The sequence below is a fragment of the Sinohyriopsis cumingii genome, chromosome 17, assembly GCF_028554795.1.
Source record: "Sinohyriopsis cumingii isolate HCF-2022 chromosome 17, ASM2855479v2, whole genome shotgun sequence".
Classification (NCBI taxonomy): domain Eukaryota; kingdom Metazoa; phylum Mollusca; class Bivalvia; order Unionida; family Unionidae; genus Sinohyriopsis; species Sinohyriopsis cumingii.
In genome coordinates, this window is record NC_142977.1 from 35,871,601 (window position 1) to 35,898,336 (window position 26,736).

Here is a 26,736-nt window from a genome sequence, read left to right on the forward strand (position 1 = left end):
AGGTAATGTTTTGTCAACAACAATGAAATTAAACATCAAAGTTTTGCGGTTAATATATTTTTGGAGCCTGAGAATATTTGTATTTTAGGTATCACTAATTATAGATTCTTCACATGCAATTAAATAGCTTTCACAAAAGCATATTTTCACAAGTTCATTCACTTGACCTGTTTTCTATACTTGGGCATATTAAAGGTTTTTATAAACATATTTTAAAGTGTGTTCTTGTTATTTGTCATTAATGATGTGGCTATAGATATTTAAATCTATCGTCATAGACGTGTAAATAAGAAAAAGAACAAAATCCTAATGATGTTTCATTTCATTTAAGAGCTGATCTCGAATATAAGTATCGACTATTTTGGAAATCTCTTGTTTTCAGACTTTCATGTTGAGGAAAAATACCCAAACATGACAACAACAAAAACTTTCTACAACTGTATTGGAGCACATCATAGTTACTTCTCTACAATGAACATGCTTTGATGAAAGAGTCTGTGACATTCTAAGCTGCAGAGATGAAAGATGCAAATGACAGAGCCAAATTTGGTTTCGTCTCTTTTCTCAATGATTGGTGCAGTATTTGAGAGATCACCATGCACAGAAAGGCAGACATCTCAGGCACATCGGTGTCTGTCCAGTTTGAGTCACCGGTTTCATGATCCATCTGTTGTTCAGTTGCAAATTTATTTGTTCCAGTTACGATCTTTAAAAACGTTCCAACTGGAAAATATAAATGGAAATGGTATAGTTCTAGAGCTGTTTGGTGTAGATATGTGATGGTCCTGACTGCTGGGTAAATGGACCTGTGTCATTATCTTTCACGTCTGCAAACCAATTTGGCTGATCATCATCAGTGTCACTCGAGTCTGATGACATTTCAATGTAGATATATGACAAAAAGATTAGGGAATTCCATTCATAAATACAAAATTTCACATCTGGTATGGTATGGTGTGTGATACAGTTTGATTGAAACTTTGCATATTGAAATGAATGGAAGAAACTGACAACATTTATTCTTAATTTTTTAAAATTATTTTATATGCCCCACTATTATGGCCGATTTTGTGTTACAATGTATTGAAGAAGACTTGCTGAATCTGACGTGCATTCTAAAAATGTGATTTTTAACATAAAGAACATAATGGAAACATGAATTGATATTATTAATGTAAACTTCAGCATCATATTTGGTAAACATTACACTTATAAGTAACTTACATATGTGAAAAGGCCATAACAGTTCCACTGAACTGAGGTAATACCATCGGCTAACATCGCCTTTTTGGATGTGGCTTTGAAAAAACCCTCTACGTATAATTTGTCAGTTAAATTTAGATTCATTTGGTCTAATCTGCGTCATTAAAACCAGATGTTAGTAAAATGATTTATTAGTTTTGACCTGTGTTTGGTTACCATGCGGTGAATCAACATTTAACTGGAAGATATTGCCTATCCATAGTATACACTGTGTCAAGCCTAGAAATGCGCAGAAAAGGGGCAAAGGTAAAAGCGTAGTTATGCATAGATGGGGGGCAAAGGTAAAGGCATAGAAATGCGTAACTGGGGGGCAAAGGTAAAGGCATAGAAATGCATAGATGGGGGGCAAAGGTAAAGGCATAGAAATGCATAGATGGGGGGCGAAGGTAAAGGCATAGAAATGCATAGATGGGGGGCAAAGGTAAAGGCATAGAAATGCGTAGCTGGGGGTCAAAGGTAAAGGCATAGAAATGCATAGATGGGGGGCAAAGGTAAAGGCATAGAAATGCATAGATGGGGGGCGAAGGTAAAGGCATAGAAATGCATAGATGGGGGGCAAAGGTAAAGGCATAGAAATGTGTAGCTGGGGGTCAAAGGTAAAGGCATAGAAATGCATAGCTGGGGGGCAAAGGTAAAGGCATAGAAATGCATAGATGGGGGGCAAAGGTAAAGGCATAGAAATGCATAGATGGGGGGCAAAGGTAAAGGCATAGAAATGCGTAGCTGGGGGGCAAAGGTAAAGGCATAGAAATGCATAGCTGGGGGGCAAAGGTAAAGGCATAGAAATGCGTAGCTGGGGGGCAAAGGTAAAGGCATAGAAATGCGTAGCTGGGGGGCAAAGGTAAAGGCATAGAAATGCGTAGCTGGGGAGTAAAGGGTTAATAATCTGCGCCAAACTGAAAGAAACCTGCCTGCATGTATTTATCTATTTTATTATGTTTACAAAGATGACAACTAAAAACCAAATGACCACTTTTACAAATTTACTGAGGTATGCAATCTTTTTTTCTCTCGATCAGGTCAAGTCAATAAATTTAGTCACAGGATTGTTTTGACAAAAGCAACAGATCATGGAATGGGACAAGAAGAGACTGTTCCTTGTAAAAAGTTCAGAGAACTGTTTTGTTTTCACTCTTGCTCTGCTGAAAAGCCTCTGTGGATCTTATAGTTCATGTATAACTTTTCTTTAACTAAATGGTATCCACAATATATAGATTCTATCACTGATAGCACTTTGTAAATGAGAATATAGATTCCACAGACTGAACTAGAAAAGTGTTCAGATACCCTAGCAAAATACCTGGGACACTGACCTTAACACAAAACTTAACTGGGCAGATAGAAATATGTCCATTTTTATAGACAAAGGCGAACACTACATGCTCCAGTCAAATCATGGTACGGTATAAAAAAAATGCATACCTGCTGACTGGTCAACAAAGATCATAAGGCCTGATCAAGAAGTCGCATCTAGCATGGCCATTGTTCCACTCTGCCTCCCACTAAATGGCTGGAGGGCTGGGAACTTGCTGCAGCACTGTGCCAATCACAGTAATTCCATACAATATGGTCAAAATCTTTCTTAAAATTGATCTTGCTAATTATGAATGGTAGTATTCAAAAACTATTCAAACATTTCATGTCAATCAGGGGTCAGAACTTTGTAAAATATTGTTCAAATCCAATGATCATTAAATGTTTCCTCAGATCTTGTTGAGATAAAGCTTTACAAGAAATTTAGCTAATAACAAATTATGTGGTGGTTACAGTGCTCAGAATACACTGGGATGCATGGCTATTCTTAGATGGTCAAGTGCCACAACTCTGTAAAATATAGTCAAAATCTTGTCATCATCAAGCCCATCTGGGACTCTGCTGATGACAATATTATTAGCAAATGTGGCTAAAATCAAATAAATGCAGCAGCGTTTAGACACCAATGAGATGCCCAAGACATTCATGGACCATAACTCTGTAAAATATCATTAAAGGTTTATCAATGTAAAAGCCAGCTTAAACCTTTTAAGATGAATTTTGATTCAAAAACAGAAAATGTGATAGAGTGTTCATGTCCCAGTAGTATGTCCAAGTCTTTCAAAAGCCATAACTTAGTAAATGAGGGTTACAATTTGGCCATCTTGAAACTTGGACAAGATTTTGCTGAGATAAAACTTTAATGAAAACCCTTTATTTCGAATCAAATAAAAAGTCTTAATGATCAAAAGACTATAAGTTACAGGCACACTCATTTTCAACTGATCAAGAGCCATACTCTTTAAGAAAGGATAAAAATCTACTCTTGATCGAAATCATATGACCCTTGTTATAAAAAAGAATGTGAATACTAGTGTTCAAAGAGTTAGTGAGTTAGTTGTTCTAATTTGATAAAGTGCCATAACTCAGTAAAAAATAATGAACTGGTCATAACTGAAATCACATGTCAGAGCTATTGTTAAACAAATGCTGAAGCTTCACTGAATTTGACTGAAATTAAACAAAAAGTGAATGCTCATTCTCAGTTGATCCAAGGATGTAACTCTTACAGGAAAGGGACGTAAATCCTACTCTTCAACGAACTTAGTTAAAGTGAAGCTTTGCAACCCACTTGGTTGAAATAAAAATAAAATAAAAGTTAGTATTCAAGAACCAGTCATTATTAAAATCATGCAAGCTCTTGTCAAGCTGAAGCTTCACTGAATTGGGCTGAAATCAAAACATGATATGTGAAAGATACAGGAGTATAATAGTCAACTAAGATGATCAAGGCAGGGTTCCCATGCTTTTTGAAACAAAAATGTCCAGGTCGTTTACAGGTTTTTTTTTCCTGGGTGAAATTGATTCTTTCAAGAATCACTTATGACCCTTACTGAACAGAATAAAAAATATTTTGGTTTATAAAATGTGCGTTTTTAAATCAAAAGCTATCTCTATTTTAAGACTTCCGATAAAATCTAAATTAATCATAAGACCATGTACGAAAACAGGATGTACAACTAGAAACAAGTGTAACAATTAAAACTCATACAAATTTGCATGTATTTCATTTTAATTTACAGAATAAAAATATCAGCTTTACTCTGCTTCTGAGCATATGTTTGTATGAAGGAAGTCTTTTAAGCAAGGGTTGTTTTAAATGTGGACAAAAAGTTCGTAAAAATTATATACCTCTGTTTAAAAAGGACACATTTAAAAAAAATAAAAATAGATTTCACTTGTAACTAGCTGGTGCTCTATCATCTACTTTCCATGTAATCAAACTATAGACTATATTTAATGCATTCATTGTCAAAGACACACACAGCACGGGATTCTGCACTGAAAATTGCTCCAGCAGTTGGTACATTTCTAAGTACAGGGATAATTCTGCAATACTAATTGGGGCACCATGGCAGCCCCAGAATTTTTATTTTTAAATACCCCAATCCTTGTTAGAACATTTACTTCATTCCATTTGGCTTTTACTGTATTTCATGTATTTGTTCGTACCCATGCCAGAAACTACACAAGTGAGTTTTCTACAGTACATGCAAATAGAGATGCACTGAAGCATCACTACTGATGTGGATGCTATATTGTCAATTGTAAGACCATGTTACCTGTACAAAAGGCCAAAATACAGCCCGTACAGAAGAAATCAGTAAAGCATCATGTATATAACTTCTATGTGGATGCTATAATGTCAATTGTAAGACCATGTTACCTGTACGAAAGGCCAAAATACAGCCTATACAGAAGAAATCAGTAAAGCATCATGTATATAACTTCTATGTGGATGCTATATTGTCAATTGTAAGACCATGTTACCTGTACGAAAGGCCAAAATACAGCCCATACAGAAGAAATCAGTAAAGCATCATGTATATAACTTCTATGTGGATGCTATATTGTCAATTGTAAGACCATGTTACCTGTACGAAAGGCCAAAATACAGCCCATACAGAAGAAATCAGTAAAGCGCCATGTATATAACTTCTATGTGGATGCTATAATGTCAATTGTAAGACCATGTTACCTGTACGAAAGGCCAAAATACAGCCCATACAGAAGAAATCAGTAAAGCATCATGTATATAACTTCTATGTGGATGCTATATTGTCAATTGTAAGACCATGTTACCTGTACAAAAGGCCAAAATACAGCCCATACAGAAGAAATCAGTAAAGCATCATGTATATAACTTCTATGTGGATGCTATATTGTCAATTGTAAGACCATGTTACCTGTACGAAAGGCCAAAATACAGCCCATACAGAAGAAATCAGTAAAGCGCCATGTATATAACTTCTATGTGGATGCTATAATGTCAATTGTAAGACCATGTTACCTGTACGAAAGGCCAAAATACAGCCCATACAGAAGAAATCAGTAAAGCATCATGTATATAACTTCTATGTGGATGCTATATTGTCAATTGTAAGACCATGTTACCTGTACGAAAGGCCAAAATACAGCCCATACAGAAGAAATCAGTAAAGCGTCATGTATATAACTTCTATGTGGATGCTATAATGTCAATTGTAAGACCATGTTACCTGTACGAAAGGCCAAAATACAGCCCATACAGAAGAAATCAGCAAAGCATCATGTATATAACTTCTATGTGGATGCTATAATGTCAATTGTAAGACCATGTTACCTGTACAAAAGGCCAAAATACAGCCTATACAGAATAAATCAGTAAAGCATCATGTATGTAACTTCTAAGTGGATGCTAAGCCTAGATTAACATCGATAACTTACCTATATATATCCATAGGAGAAACTATACATCTGTCCAAGCAGCACAATTTTCATGTACATCCAACTGGATAAATGTGTGTGAAAAGTTTTATGACTATCTTCCAACTACTTTAAGAGAACTAGTAATAACAAACATATGCTAATGGATGGATAGATGGTGGACAACAAACAAGAGATCATCTGTGACCAATACAGTTAAGAATTGATGGGTATGCCTAATATTATATTTCCAAGACAGATTATAACTATTTCTGTCAAAGCTGCTTCTGTTCACATCACTGTATTTGATGTATAACTAATTATTACAATAGATAACATCCAAGGTACTATGTCTCAGGGCTGAGCAAATCCCATAGCCCGATGTCCCGGGCTAGTAATTTTTGAAGTCAGACAAGTAAAATATTCCAAATCGCTAGTCTGGGACCAGCGCTTTTTAAAAAAGTCGGGCTAGTCCTTATTTTCATGCTTTAATCACTATATCTGCCTTTATTTGGCCAATCATGCCCTCTGGGCATACTGAATACTTGATTCTACCCCTCTTCGTGTATACATTTACACCCTGTTACTGCTTGACTGCATATTGGGCTAAGCGACCAAATTATCGGCAAATCAAAACATGTCAAACAAAAGAAAGCCAGTGGGATCAATTAGCAGTGTTGTAAGCGGTTTTGCTGCAACGAGTTTACTCAATCTAGATCATAATGAGCAGCTCACTATGGTTTTAATCCAGCGAGTCAGTGTAATTAAATTAATGAAAGGTACTTTACCAACATCAGTGTTGGTTTCCTTCATGAACTGATTAAATGACAGTAATGATTCTTTAATTTATAATTGATTATACAGATGATTAACTTCCACATGCGATATTGTGTTTGAAGCGAAACAATTATGCTAATTAATAAGCTGTTTCAGTTCGTATTTAAAAGAGAAAATTGATGTTATGATCACTTTAGAAGTCGTTGTCAAGCAAGCTGATAGTTACTCTGTGAGTTTGCTAAATTATTTTCGCAAGGAAGGTAATAACGGCGATTTGGCAAAGGTAAATTTGTTTAAAAATGGAGGGATAAAACGTAAGACGGATACTGAGTGTGCGGTAGCTATTTCTGAGTGTGAACAAGGATTTAGTTCAATGAACTTAATCAAGACTTCTTTAAGGAATTCCTTAAACCAAAAGAGTTTACAAATGCTAATGAACATTTTTGCAAATGGACCAGAGCTTGAGGACTTTAGTACTGGTGCAGGTGGCAGACATATACATGGACATATTTTCAAATCCATCAGCTAAAACATATATACATGAACCTAAAGAAGCCAAATGTATAACAACCAATGTTTTAGAAAAATTAAATTCTTTTTAGAAATAATTATGTTGTATATTATTTTTCTTCTTCTATGGATTAAGTACATACGTCTCATCAAATCTCGGCAAGTGATTATCATTTTGGGACCAGTGAAAAGTTGTTGTTGTTGTTGTTGTAGGGTTTAACACCATTTTTCAGCACACGATAGGCTATACATGGCGGCCAGAATTATAGGTGGAGGAAGAACCCGGGAAAGCCCCGGAAAGAACCACCGACCCTCGAGAAGCTACTGGCAAGCTTTCTCACATACCCACATTGGCCGAATCCGAGACTCGAACCCACGCAGACAGAGGTGAGATGGCAGTGATCCGTAACGGAGAGCGCTTTAGACCACTCGGGGCCCCCCAGTGAAAAGTAAGGTGGGACTAGTGAAGAGGAAGGTGGGACTAGTGAATTTTCTGAAACCACTTGTCCTGGACTAGTGGTTAAAAACAAAATTTTCTCAGCCCTGTGTCTAGACAATCTTATCTCCTGTTTCATACATCAAACTGTGGCAGCTCTGGTTCCTGGTAGTCTGGCCACATTCGATGGGGAACCACACTGACTGGCACATCATGCACCACCAGACGGGAATGAGCACTCACTGTTGGCTGAAATGAAATGGAATTTTTATCACTGTCAGGGAAAAATATCTTGTTTGAGAAAACAGCCATTGATAAATCAAAAAGTACATCATTTACCTCAGTTTGTTTAACAGGGCTTTAAACAGTGGAACATACATTGGGAAAACAAAGGAGAAATCTGTACATAACTCCACTAAATGATGATGTGAAATGTAGGGGTGAAACAATACACTTGCGCAGCATATTGATATGATTCACGATACACAGCTTATAATATGATACATTATCGACATACCTATTAGGTCTATCAGTGGTAGGTGGTGTCCTATTATGTAATTTACTGGTTGTATTTCCAGTATGCAGATTACAGACAGACAGACATATACTTAGCAGCTATGTACATGCCATTCTAATCCAGGACAAGATAACAAAAATATTTTCAAAGTGACAACCTGTTTGTTGTCGGTGATTTGTATTCAACATTTTAGGCCATATAAGGCTGCTACACCTGACCAGGCACAGGACTCATTTATCCATCAGACAGGTATTTTGATATGATATCTTTACTTTTTAACTGAAATTTTTCCATTCTTATGTATTCAGTTGATCTCAACCCTGACAGGGAAATAAAGTTTTGTAGCACATGATCCTACAGCACTAAATTGTTTGAGAAAGAAATGTGTGTGTGTTCTGGGTTTTTAACACAGCTTTAAAAAATTTCCAGTCATATCACAATGATATCTGCAGTGTGACAGTTTATAGTGATGTCTAGCACTAGGGCATCATACTGCAGACATGTAGCATCATGTCCCACCCAGTCACATTATCCTGACACCAGGCCAACCATTCCTAACAATAACCTCTTAATGCTACGTGCCAAGCAAGGCAGCTGCTAGTATCATTTTTATAAGTCTTTGGTATGCCTTGGCCCAGGGTTTGAATCTGTGACCTCCTACATCTGAGGCAGAAACTCTAACCACTAGGCCACCAATGTGGTCCAGAAAAGAAATGAAAACTGCCTTCAAATTTTGAACTGTATGTATTTTAATTTGGCTTGGTTTTCTGTCTTTTCTACATTTGCTGAAAGGGTGATTGATCTTTATGCCATCTATATTTGTCCATCCAGCATGTACATCAGATTCATATTTAATACAATTTTTGGGCATAAAATCACCCAGTTATTTCCATTAACACTTTTCCTAGTTGCAATAATCTGATATACTTCATAGCTTTAAAACTTACTGTCATTATAACTGTCATCAGCCAGTATTTGCCAAAAGAAATCATTGTCTCCAGATGAACCACATTTGAAATCAGCCTGTGGGTTTTCTAGGTAACAAATATTATAAACATCCATTTGTATAACTTCCTTCATGCAAATTTAAACTACAACATAATGCTTATTCCAGGGCACAATGTGTCAATCAAATTTAATTTAACAACCATTCATGTCATATGACTAGCAATGCAAATTTCCAAATCCAGTATCATCAACGCTGTAGTTCATCTTGTCTGTCAAAAGATTAAAGACATACTGAATGTTATACTCACAATTTCTGAGAAAATAAATCATCTTCCTATCAATTTCATGCAGGTATGGCCTGATGTAAAGGCATTTAAGTTTGCTAGGCTGACTATTAAGTGGCTACCCTTTGATGACACCTCATGGTGTTGGCAAATTCCAACTTTCTGACAGGCAATTTGCTCTGACCGTACACTCCAACTTAAAATGTCCAAATACCAAAAATGAGGATGTCTGGGTCATAGGAAACTTGACAACTTTATGTCAAACAAGTTCTTGCAATAAAATAATTTTTATGGAACTGGCTGGGGCAATATTATAAACCACATCACTTGGTTATTTATTTGTAAATGGTCTGTGAAGGTTGTCAAGTCTTTCAGTTTAACTACAAAAAGGAGTGCCTGTGCCTGCAACAGCTGTCTCAGAGGAATTCTCACTTTAAACAATAACAAGGCGACTAGACTAATGATTAATAACAAATTCTGACTGCCAAAGATAAAAATAACCTGTAAATGATAAGTATAAATTTTTACAAATTTTCCATCATTTGTATCAATACACAGGTATGTATCAGTACAGCAAAAGTATCAATGCATTATGCATTGATATATCGATAAATCGTTTTACTCCTAGTGAAATGCCAGAAAACCAACTCATTCAAAGTCCCATCCAAATAGAAGTCCACGATAAATCTGTCTGAATACAACATTATACAGTAAAGTTAAGAAGTCCGACACAAAAAAGGGCCATGACTCGAAATGAAACTTATTCAGGGTCTGATCAGTATAAAGCTACCCAAATTAATTAATTCTTTATGACATTTATATTTGTCTGTTTAACGAACAATAATTTTTTGTTGTCTAATATTTCCTTGTTTGTCTCGATGACAACAATTTTCTGCCCCTGTACCATCAGTTGAGGTTAACTTTTTATGGACTATTACATGTCAATAGTTACAACTGTTTTAGCTAGATTGACACAGACAATGATGTTCATTTAATGTCAAACCTGTTATAATACGTATCATGCTAAAAACAAGATATTTATTCCAACAATAACACAGTAGTGGTACAAAAGCATGATTTCAGTAATCTTCGAAAAAAAGAAATAGAAAAAACCTAAAATATCCATGACCAGTTCAATATATGCCACAACATGTAGTATGTATAAATGGTTAACAGTCTTGCTTAGAGCACATGTAAAACTATAACCAGGGCAGTTTATACATCTACTTGTCATAGAGGCAAGGTGGTCAGGTATTAAACACCATTTGACAAATTACTTTACTGGCTGACAATGGCTAGGGTGACGTGTTAATTCCTTTTAAGACCAATGTTGGGAAGTTTATTATAATCTGCATAGGCAAAATTTACAAAGTGGAAGAACCCAACTCATCTGAAGTTGACAGATGCATGTTGAAGAATAAATATTTTTACACAGCATTGCCTCAAATGAGATTGTTAAGCCATCTGGTCTAATTTTAATGTGAAAAGTGACTGTGTGTAATTTTGTTTAGCATTGGGGGGGGGGGGGGGCTGGGCCTGGACAGTAATATATTGTAATATTTCTTCTGACATCCAATCACAGGATTATAGAGGGATAATTTAAACTTGCGATTTGTATTATAAACAGACACTTTGCCATTCCTTTTCTTATTTGAAATAAATTTATCTTGTTATGAATGAAACAACAAAAAATATCATGGTCAAATAAAATCTAGCCCCATAAATTAAATGGACAGTCCCTTGTAATACATGTGTAGCTAAAATTGAACAAGTATGTATATTCAGCCTCATGACTGGGTCATTATGTGATTAATAAATTCAGAATCTGCTTTTGTTCTAGTTGTTTTCCTTTTAAAACAAAAGTGGCTGTCAACTGGAATTTAACTGTCTAAACTGTAGAGGATTACTTTTGTGTTTAAACAGCAAGATAAATTTACACTGTTCAAGAGAAAATCCCCATGATGTGCCTCTTGTCAAGTCACTCCATAAGTTTTATAAGATTTCTTTGAATAACAAAAAAGTGTAAACGTATTGCAAGAGAAGTCATCAACCTTCTATAAATATACAGAATATACAACAAGACTTAAAAAAAAAAAAAAATTCCCAATATATTTGATAGAAATTAAGATCACTTAATTCTTGAAATGGTATCTGATTGTAAATCATGCATGATGTTTATGCTCTTTCCACGGGTGGTCATCATTCAAATGTCAATCAGTAAAACTTATGTTGTTAATGACTGGACCATAATCTGAACTGCATGTATTAAGTGCAACACAACAAGTCATTCATGTGATAGAAATGCACCTTTCCCAAGCTGAAATTGACACCTTCTGATGCTAATATTTTATAACAGTGTTTACAATGGTAACTTTCTTGATTTCTGCCGAACATCTGCTAAAGCCAGTCTTTATTAGTGATAGACCATTTAAGTTTCTAAGGGGGAGGGGGGGTAAATGCTTGAAAACTACTGGCTTATTTTGATTTGTCATATAAAAAAAGGTCACTATGCCATACTGTGCCTTACTTGAAACAAACTTATATTGTGATGAATGAAATAATAAAAAATACCAGTCAGAAATAAATTTAAATTTAACCCCATAAAATTAAATGGCCAGCCCCTTACAGTGTATGTGCATTTAGAATTGTATTCTAACAGTACGAAATATACTAGACTTTTAAAATTAACTTCTACTGTCTTCCATGGGTCAATCAGTAATACTGATTAGCTACTCCATGGTGGAGACGCCATCGGCATCCTGGCCGAGGTGCAGTGGTGATTTGTACGTATTTTACTGCTCTGTTGCAGAGCAAAAGTGGAGCGGATTAAATCCCCCACACAATGTGAGTGGGGGTTCCAAAAATACATGTGAGCTGTACTGTGTTTTTGCTGGAAAACATTTAATTTACTTGTAATTATCAAGTAGTTATGTTATTACTAATTGCCCAATTATTATTCTTAAGGTCACTGGTTGTCAATCTGTTGCCATATTTCATTTAAAAATATTAATTTTTCTTTGCAAATACTATAACTTCACTCACAACTTAGAGAAATGACGTACCAGATCCACCTCCACGGTCAGACAGGGTGCATGTTTCTTGGTCAGTTTGATTTTGATCCACTTGGCAGCCTGTGCTGTCCGTAGCGCCTTCACCAGATTTTCTGGCACTACCTCCAGATATATCTCATTGTCCTCTGCTGACACCCCATCCATTGCATACTCGTCAAAAAAATGTCCCTGAAAAATGTGGGCAATTACCATTAATGCTGCAGTGTAACTGAAAAATGTAGGCAATATCCAGTAATGCTGCAGCATCCACTGAGAAACATGGGCAGTTACCAGTAATGCTACAGTGTAACTGAAAAATGTGGGCAATCACCAGTGATGCTACAGTGTAACTGAAAAATGTGGGCAATGACCAGTGATGCTACAGTGTAACTGAAAAATGGGGGCAATTACAAGTGATGCTACAGTGTAACTGAAAAATGAAGGCAATTACCAGTGATGCTACAGTGTAACAGAAAAATGGGGGCAATTACCAGTGATGCTAGTGTAACTGAAAAATGGGGGCAATACCCAGTAATGCTGCAATGTCTACTGAGCTACACTTACAGACTCAGATTTATTTACGGCAAACTGTTACCAACATATTTACCACCCAAGGTCATAACAGGTACATGTACAATGTAAAATTTTAAAAACTCCATTTTGAGTAGCAGTGGACAACTTATAATTTTAGAAATTACAAATTATGTAAAGTAAAATTTTATGTTATTTGCCCCAAGTCTTACATAAATAATTATGTGAAGACCCATATTTTTTGTATAAAGTGTGGATGCCCATCTGATATTGACTTTTACCAAGTTTTCTTTATTTTCTCTTTATTGACAGCAATATCACCTGTTAACCTGAACATATCGTATCAAACTTATTACTGCAATTAAAACAGGTATATTAAAGACTTCTGTTTCAGCATTTATACAATGCAAATTATTAATTAAGAACATAAACTTGGGCAATAGGGCAAAGTCATGTTGCTAAAATTGATACGATTCATTTACAAATATAAACTGTAAAGGAACTTTAACTGTTGTGATTACAGAATACTCATTATTCTTATCATTCTTAAAAATTAAAGCGAACAAGAGGGCACAGTGGGACTGATATTGCTCATCTAAGCTAGATGACATTTGTCCTCTTGTGAATGCAAATGCACTAAAACTGTAAAGGGGAATGCACACATGCATTGAAACTGTAAAGGGGAAAGAAAACCTTGCAGCACATAGTTGCTACACAGTCTAATAATACTGGTGTCAATTATCTTCTTTTCCACACTGTAGACATAGAATCACTTTCTCAGCCATTCATATAGTAATTCAATCCAAAGTAGATGTCTTCCCAACACCTGGGAACGAGGCCCTGATTAATAACTTTAAAAAAAACGAACACATGGCATTACAAGCAGAGCTAATCTGCATATACAGCATTGATTCTTCTGTCTTTACCTTCTGGGACCTCACATCTGGAGTCAAAACATGGAAATTAACGAGGTCGTCACCCAAAACCACAACTATTAGGGTGTTGCACTTGTGACCAGAACATTGCAGGTTCAATTCTCAGCATCTGATTGGTATGGATCAACTCTCAAATTTCTCAGTATTTTTGTTATGTCAAGGGATTCTGTGCTCACTATAATTAAATCTGAATACATTTTTGGTGGAAAGCAAATGGTCTTTTTTGTTATTATTAAATGTTAAAAGTACAAAGTATACATTTAAAATAATTTGAGTAATGGCACTGAATATATGAAATGCCTCCAAATAATGTACAAGACAAATTGTTTCAGGCACTTGAATATGGCAAACTATTAAACTATTTAAAGAAATATATCAAACATGCTTCAAGCTATTAAAGAATTTCAAGATTTTTTCAATAACTCTCAGCATAAAAATGTATCAACTCTAACAGGTTTTTTTGACAAATACTATCTATTCTTTAAGCAAAATCTTTTTCTTACATATAAGATCTTAAATACAAGATGACCTCATTAATATGGATGGATGTTATTCATAAAATTGGACTGATGGGAGATCTTGATTAAAGAAGCTTACATAGCAAATCTGTTCAAAATTTTACCATACATATGGTCTCTAGAGTGTTAATTTAAATGCAGGATGACCTCATTAATATGCATGGATGTTATTCGTAAAATTGGACTGATGTGAGATCTTGACTAAAGAAGCTTAGATATCCAGTCTGTTCAAAATCTTATCATAAATACGGTATGGCCTCTAGTGTTAACAAGCTCAATTAGATTCCAGATCACCGTATTAATTAATCATAAATATCGCCTCCAGATTATTAGCAAGCTCAGATTCCAAATCACCATATTAATAGGCATTGATGTTGTGTTATGTATATTTAAATATAAAATTTCATTGACTTGTGTCCATAAGATCAAACAAAAAATATGTTTCTGGTTGGTTGACCATCTGTTTCTCATTGCTGACCCTAGCACTTTTTCCCCCCATCATATATGTTTAAAAATAAAAAATACAAATGCTTATCCCTCCAGTTCAATTGGAAACATATTTTTTGTTTTGGCCCAATTAAGTGTAGGAGTTTGAGCCCACCTGACTAATGTCTTGTGTTTTGGTAAACAGTATATTACTTAGCTAATATTTGTCTATAATTGTAGATTGTATTTCAAGATTATTATTATTTGTAAGTAAGCATGTTTACTTGTATTTGTGTTCAGGACATTGGTTTTCACCTTGAGAATTCCTGGTCTACTTAATGCTTACCATGTTATTTACTAAAGTTTTAGTAATAGACCTGATTTTGCTTATAACTTAAAATGTTCTGGAAATTAACTTTTGACCCTCTTTGTGGTTCTCTTATTGTGTCAGGTTTTAATACAAATTTGAAGTAACAATTATTTTATTCCTATCTTAACACCTGAAGTGGAATCATTCTTTTAGTTGTGTTCAGTTTTATTCTGAGAGGAGTTATTCATTTAAATCATCTAATGAAATTACATAAGTGCTCATTAATACTTTAGGATTAAATCACCGTTTTGGGATTATTTTTAATTCTTTCAGAGACATTCTGGATTATATCACTGTTATATATCAGACTGTTAGCACAATAATACTATTCCCGACTACTGGTGCTTCAGCACATTCTAGATTGGAATTCATCCAAAACACCACTGCAATTCAATCAGAATACTTCAAACTGGGACTGATGCTCTACTGGTCAATAAACATTTTCAGGAATCCACAAAATACCCACTTCTTCTGTCCTTTTATTTCTTTTGTACTCCAACATCCAAATTCGGTAACCAAAATATTGTCTAACATGTTCACAGGATATATGTAAGCACATTAAAAAATTTACATCATAGTTAAACCTAATATTATGGATAGAAGATCAGTGAACTTCTTTGTTTCAGACAATGTCAAAGTATACAAACATGCCAAGACTATAATTATTTTTGTTTGGAAATAAAAAACCCAAATCAACTGGCATCATTCAAGGTATTCTTCAGAATCCATTCATACTTATTTGTGTTATATACAAAAGCCAGTACATCAAAAAGCTTGAGTCAAGACCTTTGACCTTAAAATTAATGTCCGAGTACAATAAACTTGCTTACTGGAATGCAACAAAATACAAAATTTTATCACAATTCATTGTATATAAACAAATCACTGTTTTCATAAGCTAAGTACAATAATGCAAGTAATGACTGACTTGATCCGAAGGTCAATTAGGTCTTGCCTTCAGACATTCACAAAAGTACCTACATATTGGTGGTCATATCAGGGCCATTTTTATTCAGAACCAAGTATATATTGCAAAATGAAAATTCCATATCAATGCCAACATTTGAGCAAGAGGAGTAGTATAAAAAAGATTTTCAAGATGGCCACTAGGATGCCATGCTGTAGGTCATATCAGCACCATTTTCATTCACACCCAATTACATTTTGCTATGGCTTTTGTATGAGAACCCACGTTCATATGAACTTCCATTCAGAGGTAGTCATTAAATATTTTCAAGATGGTCATCAAGGCAGACATCATGGAGGCTGGACTGGCATAATTTTTATATATGAACAATTATATATTGTAAAAGGAAAGACTTTCTTTTTTTAAGAAAATAAAGAAAAGACAGACCCATATCTATATAGTCAACTGTTCAGAAGTAGCTGCATTGAGAATATTCACATCGTAGGAGTTCACATTAGCATCATTTACATGTACATCTCTACACATAGAAGTGTTGCAGCCAAACTCAATGTCAATAAGTCCATACCTTAAATAGTCTTAGCAACATTTTTGATATGTGACACCATATCCATTAAGGACCAACCAGACATCATCTGAAGTCTTTTCGTGGAAACTCCATGTCTATATCACCTGCTCTTCAGGAGATAAAGTGATAAGGTTTTCAAGATGGCTAATATGGTTTCCATATTGGAGGTCTGTTCAACATCATTTTCATTTTGACTAAATGTATATCATAAGAATGAAAATCTCATGTGCTGTGATTATATGTTCAGGAGGGATAGCAATAACAGGATTTTCAAGATAGCCACCATGGTGGTCACACCTGAGGTCTCGTCAGCATCGTTGTCATTTAGATTAACTATAATGCATACAACTTTATCACAAGAAGTTTTTAAGTTAAATGGTACATCTCCTCGCAACTTTTAGGATTATACAGTACCATGCCCTTTCCTTACATGCTATGATGCCCATTTTCAGTACCATGCCTTTTTGGAGCCTTTTCCATCCCCGCAAACTTAGTACGACCTCTACTGTCCCTTACCACTGCTGACAGCTGATTAAGTCTTGGTATTCAGTATGCTCTCATACTCACAACTGGGTCGCTAATAGTCTCTGTTTGGTCCAAGGTTTTGAAACCATAATAATATATATATTTTAAAATTTTCTTATAATCTACTGATACTTGTACATGTTATACTGAATAGTAAATCTTCTCAATGTGCTCTGTTTAGATGGGCAAGGTCACTTAGTAAATCCTCTCAACTTGCCCTTTTCAGATGAACAATTGCTCTGGCAAGTTGCAACTAGTTTGAATAATGTTCCTATTCATTTCACGCAGGTAGGACTTTATGTAAGGAACTGGGTTTAACTTGGACCAAAGACAACTCTGTCAAAGAGAAGTTTGTGTTTCTCAGATTAAACTGCAATTAAACTTTTACTTGATTCCATTCTCTTTCATAATGGAAAACTCTGACCAATATTTTAAGACAATTGGATCAAATAATAGTGATACCCAGTTATGAGATAACTTGGCTACTCTTCGATTGTTTATACAGAAGAACCTGTCTTGAAAGGCTACCTCTTTTGCCAAAAGATTATGGATCTCAAGACAGGTGGTATCTGATAACAATGCAACATAATAAATAAGTTGGTGCATTGAGAATGTGGTCTCTCAATACAGACAGTTTCACATAGCAGTGGTCTTTCAAGACAGGTTTTTACTGCATATGTTGTAATGTTGTGAAATTTTTGGATACAATGAACAAAGCTAATCCAGACCAATGCTCAGTAAAGACAAAGACTATTTGTCCATAAGCTGTTTAGTTTAAGGATGTCTACTAACCATAAAGAGTTAAGGACCTCTTTGGATGCTAACAATCCCATTTAAACCAAAATTTGTAGTTAGGCTCTGTTTATATGAGTCTTTCCATATTTTTCATTTGTAATCTGATAGGAAAATGTCCATGACAAAGTTTGTTCAGATTCTATCCTGGAATAACATTAAACTGCATTGCCTTTTAACAAACAACTAGCCTATATTGACATTTTCCACAATGACGGTCACAAGAAATCAGCGCTGGATTTAGGCATAACCTAAACAAGCTCTAGCTTGGGGCCTCACAGTCTGAAGGGGTCTCTCAAATTTATTTTATACCAAATAGGGCCCCTAAAGCTTCCCATAGCTTAGGGCCTCGTTATGTCTAAATCCAGCACTGCACCCAATACATACATGTATATTGTTTTGAATAAGGTAATACTAATGGGACATAATTTGCCTTCACACTCATGGTCACTTTGATTAGGTATTGTTGATTCATCGTAGAACCAGACATTTTTAACTGACTGTGTTTTGCATAGCAGGGCTTTCTTTATCAGCCATGAGATTTACTCAGCTACTTTTTCTTTACACCTGGCAACTTTAAAAAAACAACCTTGTATCCCCATTGGGGGAGGTCCCCCAAACCCCTGCCTACTTGGCAACTCATCCTTCTACTTTAAATCTAATGGCAGGCCCTGGCATAGTAACTCTTATTTTAGTCTGCAACATATGACTAATTTCTATTTCATGATTGTAACTATTTATTTCAAGTAAATTGTTTCTTCGATAATACTTACCTGATCATAATACCTTTCAAGAACTACTGGTACTGCTACCTCACAAATCCAGCCTTCCCAGGCTAAAACTTCTTCATCTAAAATCTAAAAGTTATTTTCCCACCTAGGTGGCAGTTACATGTAATGCTCTCTCCTTATTACTGGGACTGGCACCAAATCCTGTTAATTCTTCAGTTACAACTGGATGTAATTGTTTGGAGACAGTATGTGCACTATTATTCGGCAAATATTATCAAAAAGCATATTTTAATTTTAAAAAATATGGTTTCTTCTTTAAATACATTACCTGATTAAAATACCTTATATGTGGAGGGGAATACATGCCATTACCCCATAGAGACTATCTCCAGTTCCTAAGGTATCTGAAACAGCTTCTAGATAACTGATCTGTTGAATAAATTCCATTATGTCAGGGAGTGGCTTCAAATCTAGGAAAAGTCATGAAGCCACATCTTCATGAAGTTGTCACATAACCTTGGAAAGGTAAAACTGCCGAGCCATGGCTATAGGTCCCATGGCTTTTAGAATGAAAGATATTAAAGCTGGAGAAGTGTACACTGATCTCCATCCCAAGGCATGAATAACAAAGAACAGTTTTTTGCTCATACCATATTTACCATATATCTTGGGACATGATAAAATAATAAAAAAAATTTCCATGTCCCAAATTTATGGTGAAACTTTTTTCACCTAGGTCACATGTCCCAAGACTTAGGAAACGAAATAAATTTGTGTTGAATTTATGCCCCCCACCTCCATGTATGTTACAAAAAAACAGATAAACAAAATACTTATTTGATAATAAAATGAAAGAAACTAACCTTGTATTATCATTTATTTCCCTTTTATTAATCATGAGCAGTTTTATTAAACACAAAAATATATCCATGAACTCCATAGATGTAGCATATTCATCCATACTGTAGTGTGCTTGCTTATGTCAGATAACACAAGACACATTGTTCATAGATGTGAATGAAAAGAAATGATTTGTGTATGGTTGTACTCATGGGTTTGAATATGATATCAGACTGAAAACTGGATCCAACAAAATCACAAACAAGGTAGAAAGAGAGAGAGAAGGAGACAGCAATCTCAACTGATTGCTTGAAGGCATGACATGGTATAAGGTGCAAAATAACCAAGAAACTAATTTATCCAGGTTAACTATATGACAGGATCTCGCCAAAACAATTTATTATTTGAAAATACATTGACTGTAAGTGCAAATGACAATCTTTTCACTGGCATGGGTTACAAAAAGGATTATTAAAGCAAGTTAATGCTGTGTATTCTATTCACCATGCAAAGATCAATGCCTGTTATTATCAATGATGATAACAAATGGCAAACAAATTGAATAAACACAACTGGTAGCAAGTTGTTGTTGTTGTTGTAGGGTTTAACGCCATTTTTCAGCACAAGATAGGCTATACATGGCGGCCAGTATTAATGGTGGAGGAAGAACCTGGAAAAACCCCAGAAAGAACCACTGACCCACGAGAAGCTACTGGCAAGCTTTCTCACATAACCACATTAGCCGAATCCAACTGGTAGCAAGTAATAAACTCATTATTTGAACTTACCTGCAAAACATTAAACAGAAAGATTATTTCATTACAAATCAAACCACCTGGAAGCCAACTTTCCATACTTTTAAGCGTGCCAATTTTATATATTGTAATGGGCAGGAAATCTAGCCTCTAATTATTTTAAAAGTTTCACATTACATTCATTAATAGTAAGCTTTTGATGATAAAGCAGTTGAGTGGTAGTACTAATACTTTGTAGATGGGATTACGACATCATAGGTGGGTGGGCGTTGTCAACATCAACGGTCAATACCAAACGATGATTGGTATGATTCCCGGGTATATTTATAATTCCCATATAAACTTATCATAAATCAGCCTTTAAACTAATTTCATGATGTTATTATGCCAGGAATGGGGTATGACTAAACTGTGAAAAATGTGAAAAGTTACGAAATACTAACTAAAATTCATCTGAGTATTATGTGATGACAGGTGGCTCCAGGTGTGGCCATATAACGTAACTACCTTATATCAACTGCGCTTTAGAGTTTGCGTTTTGCACTTTGCGTTTTTGATGGTGCTCGGGATCTTTCTGCTTTCTTCTAATTTGGTCAGGTTATTGCAGAGTATACTGATTATACTTTCACATGTAACAAATTTGATAAGGCCATCATGCAGAAAACTGATAGCGACTTTCCAAGAGTCAGACATTCCAGACATGTGTCGTGAAAGTCAGGCGAGCACAGTAAAAAACCTGAATACATGGAATGGTTCTGAATTTTGTCTCCATTTAAGACTAGTTCAATGCTGCATCTGTCAAGATGTTTAATAGTTCTTGACTCATTGCTGACAAGGTTGGTGGAAAAGGAGTTGAAGCAGTCTACGTCAATATCAGCTTTAGAACTGCTACCAAGACATTATGGGTCACATCACCTATGCCAAATGTAGATAATGATTTCTTATCACGTTCTGAAGAAGTATTCTGTTGATCCAATGAAGCCAGATTAATGTAATTTTGTTATATTGTAGACTTCAATGTCCATATCCTTTCTAACTTTATAATTTTTCTTATATTTCTTAAAATCTACATATTTATTGAAACCATAGAAAAAGCATGTTGTGTTCGGTAAGTCATATTTGTGAAAAGGACCCCAATGGCTAAAAGGACCTTGAAACGCTCATTAATAAAATGATATGTTATATGCCATGGAAGATGTGTTATCACACATTATAATTTCATTTGTGAGAATCAAATATTGATTGCAACTGGTAGTAACATTTAGTCAATCTATTTTGCAGATGGGTAAATCCTTTTTGCAAAAAGAAGACTGTTTGCTAAAAGGACCTTTTTGAAATACTTTATATACAAAAAGATATATTAAATCCCATGTTGAATGAGCTACTATACAATATAATTTAATTTGTGAAACAGAAATATTAATTAAAACTTGATATCAAAATATAGTCAGTCAATATATATAATTTTAAATGAACCTCTCACCACTTTTTTGCACTATAGTCATACTGCCATAACTATCCTAAGTATTAGCCTCATTTCCAAATTTTGCATATTTGGAACACTCCCACCATTATCTCGCTTAATGGTTAGTGGTTGCTTATGACATCACTCATTTTAAACCTAAACATTGTATTGCAAATTTTGATCATTGAGAAATAAATTCGTTTCTAGCACACTCAGCTAACACTCTTGAGTTATATAGGTCTATAATTACAATTGTTAATTAAGGTTCAGTTTTGTTGCTATCATTAGTTAAGTACGGTTGCCCCTGCAAGTGCACGCTCACAGAATTTTTTCCTGCGGTTGCTACCCAGTGGGTAGAATTCTGCAGGAGGTATAATAGGCTTGTCAGCATCTCAACTGGGACCTGTTCGAGTTTCCTAGGGTACTGTTAAGAGCTCCGTACATTTAAGCAGAGCATGGGAAAATCTTTTACTACTTTTTACTACAAATTATAAGGAAGTCTGCAAAGAAAAGGTAGCTCTATTGTTTATTATTTTCCACGAATTTAAATCCAAATTCATAGTTATTTCACAATATCTACATGAATAAATACCAAGAAAATAATGTTTCTTTTATAGTAAGGTTTGGAAAGGTCTAAAACTAAGTTTTGAAATCTACATCTGTTTACTAAAACCTTTCTGGATATGTATTCATTGATTTTTATGTTTTAATTCAGCAACCTTGGCTTAAATATCTGCTTATTAGTTAAATTGTGTTTGCACAATATTTTTCATGATCCTGTGAGGTCAAGTCAAGTGTTTCTTGCAGACCTTGTTCGAATAATAATGTTTATAATAATTCAATAGAAAAAGGAAATAAATAATAATAACAGTAATAATAATAATAATAATAATAAGAAGAAGAAGAAGACTTAGTGCAGGTTTAAACATGGATCCAGTGAGTGTTTCACGAGGCTCTTTCGAATAGTTATTTGTTATATTGTAAAGCTGCTGAGTGTTTCTCAAGGCTTTGTACATATGATGCTAGTCACTGTTACATCCACTGAATGTTTCTCAAGGCTTTGTACATAAGATGCTAGTCACTGTTACATCCACTGAGTGTTTCTCAAGGCTTTGTACATATGATGCTAGTCATTGTTACATCCACTGAGTGTTTCTCAAGGCTTTGTACATATGATGCTAGTCATTGTTACATTCACTGTTTCTCAAGGCTTTGTTTGAAATTAACCTATATGAACTTAATGAAAAGTTAGCCAATGTTTCAAATAATTTTAATGTAACGTCTGAACATGGAACTTTGACATAGATAAATGTTAATATCAAGTTCTATCATAAAAACTGTTACTTAGATTAATTCTGTTTTGTCCAACTGTACGTTACTACTGTGATATAAAATCAATAAGTGATTATCTGGAAGTGATGCACCTGATAGTTGAATCCTGAAACTGCAATGCCACACAAGTTTGTGTCTGTTAATAAACCATGAGGAAACTTAATTCTGAGTCTGCGTTTCATCACGAACATCATTTGGAACCTATTGTACTGTTGCATTCGATCTTGAACTAAGGAAAAACAATAGAGTTGACAGATTGTGCTTAGGTGTACATACAACCAAGTGAAGTGCAGTGCTGAAAATATCTGATTGCCTGACACCCCCTCTACTTTCAGATTGGGCCTGTCCTATATTCTATGAGAGGTGCCTGTTGGGCTTGTCAAAATACAATAATAGAATTTGCCTGAGAAAACTGTGAACGCACTGATGAAATTCAAAAATGTATTTTCAAGATGTTGACATATCTCCTATAAAACAGAGCAATCTGATATGAAGTGGAGATATGATTTTAATCAAATTGTAACACAGCATGTCATGATTAAAACATAATTTTATATTCCCAAACCCCCTGACGTGGTTGTGTTTTGAGAAAACACAATAATTTTTGAAAACAGAAAAAAGACACTTTTAGTATATGCTACATGTAGCCTGTATAAAAGGTAAACAGTCATGATTGGAGCTGAAGTGAAAATATCCTTTGGACAGTTTAAATATCAGCAATTAAAAGGCAAAGAGGTCAGGTATAAACTATCTTTGTCCATATTACTTAATTGGCTGACAGTTGCTAGTGAGATATGTTTGAAGACTGCAATGGGCAAGTCCATTGTACTAATATGCATAGGTACGATCAGGACGTGGAACAACCTAATATAGGTAAATCAAAGTGATACTAGATATGTCTAGGTGAACAGAAGTTTTTACATATCACTGCTATGAATAAGAACATTTAAGTCATATGCATCATAAATTTTTGACACGTTTGTGAACAGTGGCAACATTTCTTTACGGAGGATTTTACTGCATATATAAAACACAAAGCATAATCATTTATATTGTCAGAATAGTGTTCATGTGTGGTTCATTTTTGATGCTGATTTAGGAAGCAATTAGCTATCAGCAAAGCCCGACAAAATAAGGTTTAGATGTCAAGTGAGATAGGGTGGGTCTTGAGGAGAGAAATGCTGGCGAAAACAATAGCCCTCTCTGCCTCTTGTCCACTTTAGTTTAGGAGAACTGTATTTTTTGAAGGTTGTAAATTTAGTAGGACTGCTTCCAAGTGGCCTATGTTCTAGGGATAGCCCTGCTATCTTTTGTTGACTGCCTTGCAATCCCCTCTGCTGTAGCTGATACTGACAGGGACAGAAAACAGGTATCCTAGGTATCTTGATTCCGTCAACCTAATCATAAAAGGTATTCTAGGTATCTTGATTCTGTCAACCTAATCATAAAAGGTATCCTAGGTATCTTGATTCTGTCAACCTAATCATAAAAGGTATCCTAGGTATCTTGATTCCATCAACCTAATCATAAAAGGTATCCTAGGCATCTTGATTCCGTCAACCTCATCAAAAAAGGTATCCTAGGTATCTCGATTCCGTCAACCTAATCATAAAAGGTATCCTAGGTATCATGATTCCGTCAACCTAATCATAAAAAAGAGGAGATTAGATGATCAAGTTTGCCAGATTAGCTTGGCCTTTTGAGGGTCTTCAAGAAAGGTGGAGGCAAAGAGCACTGCACCTCATTCCATCAGTTTTAAGTTCACCAGTTTTAAGTTCTTAGTTGCTGTTACGGCCTTAGCCAGAGTATGTTGGGCTGCTATGTTTAAGACATGGGCCATCTTATACCACACTCACATGCATGTCTGGAGTGAATCAGAGTGAGAGAAGATAAGCTGTGTTTTACCTGTTGAAAATTTGCCACAGATACTAGATCCAACAACAGGCTCATTGCCACAACATTATGCATGAACTATTGGGTATCAAAATGGAAAACTGGTGAGTGGGGTTTATAGAACTGCCAACTTCAATTGGATGGAAATCATATGTGAGAAATAGGGTTAGTAGATGCCTGGAACTTGTAACTGACCAAGTAAGCAAACCCAAATGTCAGTAACTCTGCCAAACTGTGTAAGCAATTGAAAGTAGATTCTTCCTTAGTCAATGATCACCTGATAATGGAACTGTAGACCAGTCAAGTAAAAGAATTAACTGTAGACCAGTAAGCAAAAGAGGTTTATCACACAGTACACTTTACATATAGTGTGTACAGTTTAATATTTTTGTTGTTGTTGTTGTTGTTGTTGTAGGGTTTAACGCCATTTTTCAGCACACGATAGGCTATACATGGTGGCCAGTATTAATGGTGGAGGAAGAACCCGGGAAAACCCCGGAAAGAACCACCGACCCATGAAAAGCTACCGGCAAGCTTTCTCACATACCCACATTAGCCGAATCCAAGACTCGAACCCACGCAGACAGAGGTGAGATGGCAGTGATCCGTAATGGAAAGCGCTTTAGACCACTCGGCCACTCGGGGCCCCTTAATATTTTTTATATGACAATATATCACTTTATGTGATCATGATTGGCCCAAATAAGCTGACATTTTTACACATAAGCAAAGTTAAATAGCAATACATTTAAGAGTTGAGAAGCGTCTCTTAAAAGAAAATGTGACCTTAATTTACTTAAAAATTAAGCATATCAAATTATAATCCAGATTATACAGTATATCAAGTTTGTTCAAAAAATACTGCAAAATATATTCAAAATCATTTTAAAAAAAATAATCTTACCAATGATTCCCTTCCTCTGACCCCAGTGGAAATGAACCAAAACTATATCTCCTCCTATAGATTGTTACCATATGGACAAACCATTAACCAACTTTGCTTAGTTTCCACCAAGTTTTAGGAGAAGAAATAATTGTAGAAAGGCAGACAGATGGATGGTTATCATAATATCAGTAAGGAAATAAAAAAGTGTAAAACAAAAGTTCTTAAAAAATACCTGTGGGAGCTCACACCATATCTGGACACCACCACTGACGACCTTTTCTGACAGGATGAAGTACCATGTGGAGGGTGTAATTCTTAGCACACAGGACTTGATAATTTTGGAAATGGTTCCCAGAACTCCTGAGATGAAATCACAAAGTCTTTAGGTCAAATGTACATTTAAACTTATGTGGACACTATAAAATTAACTTAATATTCAAGAAAAAAGATAATCTTTTAATATGAGATTTACCACTAAAAATAACACTTAACATACACTTTGTGTTCATGTGGTAATAAACAACAGAAGATGAATCTCAGCTTTTAAGGCTGTTCTCAAATTTGAATATCCAACAGAAGCAAGCTTCTTCCAGATATGAGAAAAGTGATCACTTATGTGCGTATTTTTAAAACAATTATCAGTTTTATCAAGACGCTGTTATCTTGAGTTATGTTTTGATCTCATAGCTGAACCTATGGTGGCTCAGTTGGTAGATCAGCAACCTTGTAATCCAAAAATC

At 35.1% G+C, this 26,736-nt stretch overlaps 1 protein-coding gene across 1 annotated transcript in view; it reads right to left on the reverse strand.

The window, feature by feature from the left end:
• LOC149778422 (checkpoint protein HUS1-like) overlaps positions 1 to 26,736 on the reverse strand; it is a 54,244-nt gene that overhangs the window by 23,343 nt on the left and 4,165 nt on the right. The window contains exons 2-4 of the mRNA XM_089939246.1: positions 26,229 to 26,356; positions 12,517 to 12,693; positions 7,847 to 7,954 (exon numbers count right to left, since the gene is read on the reverse strand). Of these exons, the coding sequence (XP_089795372.1) occupies positions 7,847 to 7,954; positions 12,517 to 12,693; positions 26,229 to 26,356 (413 nt within the window). The remainder of the gene's footprint in view (positions 1 to 7,846; positions 7,955 to 12,516; positions 12,694 to 26,228; positions 26,357 to 26,736) is intronic.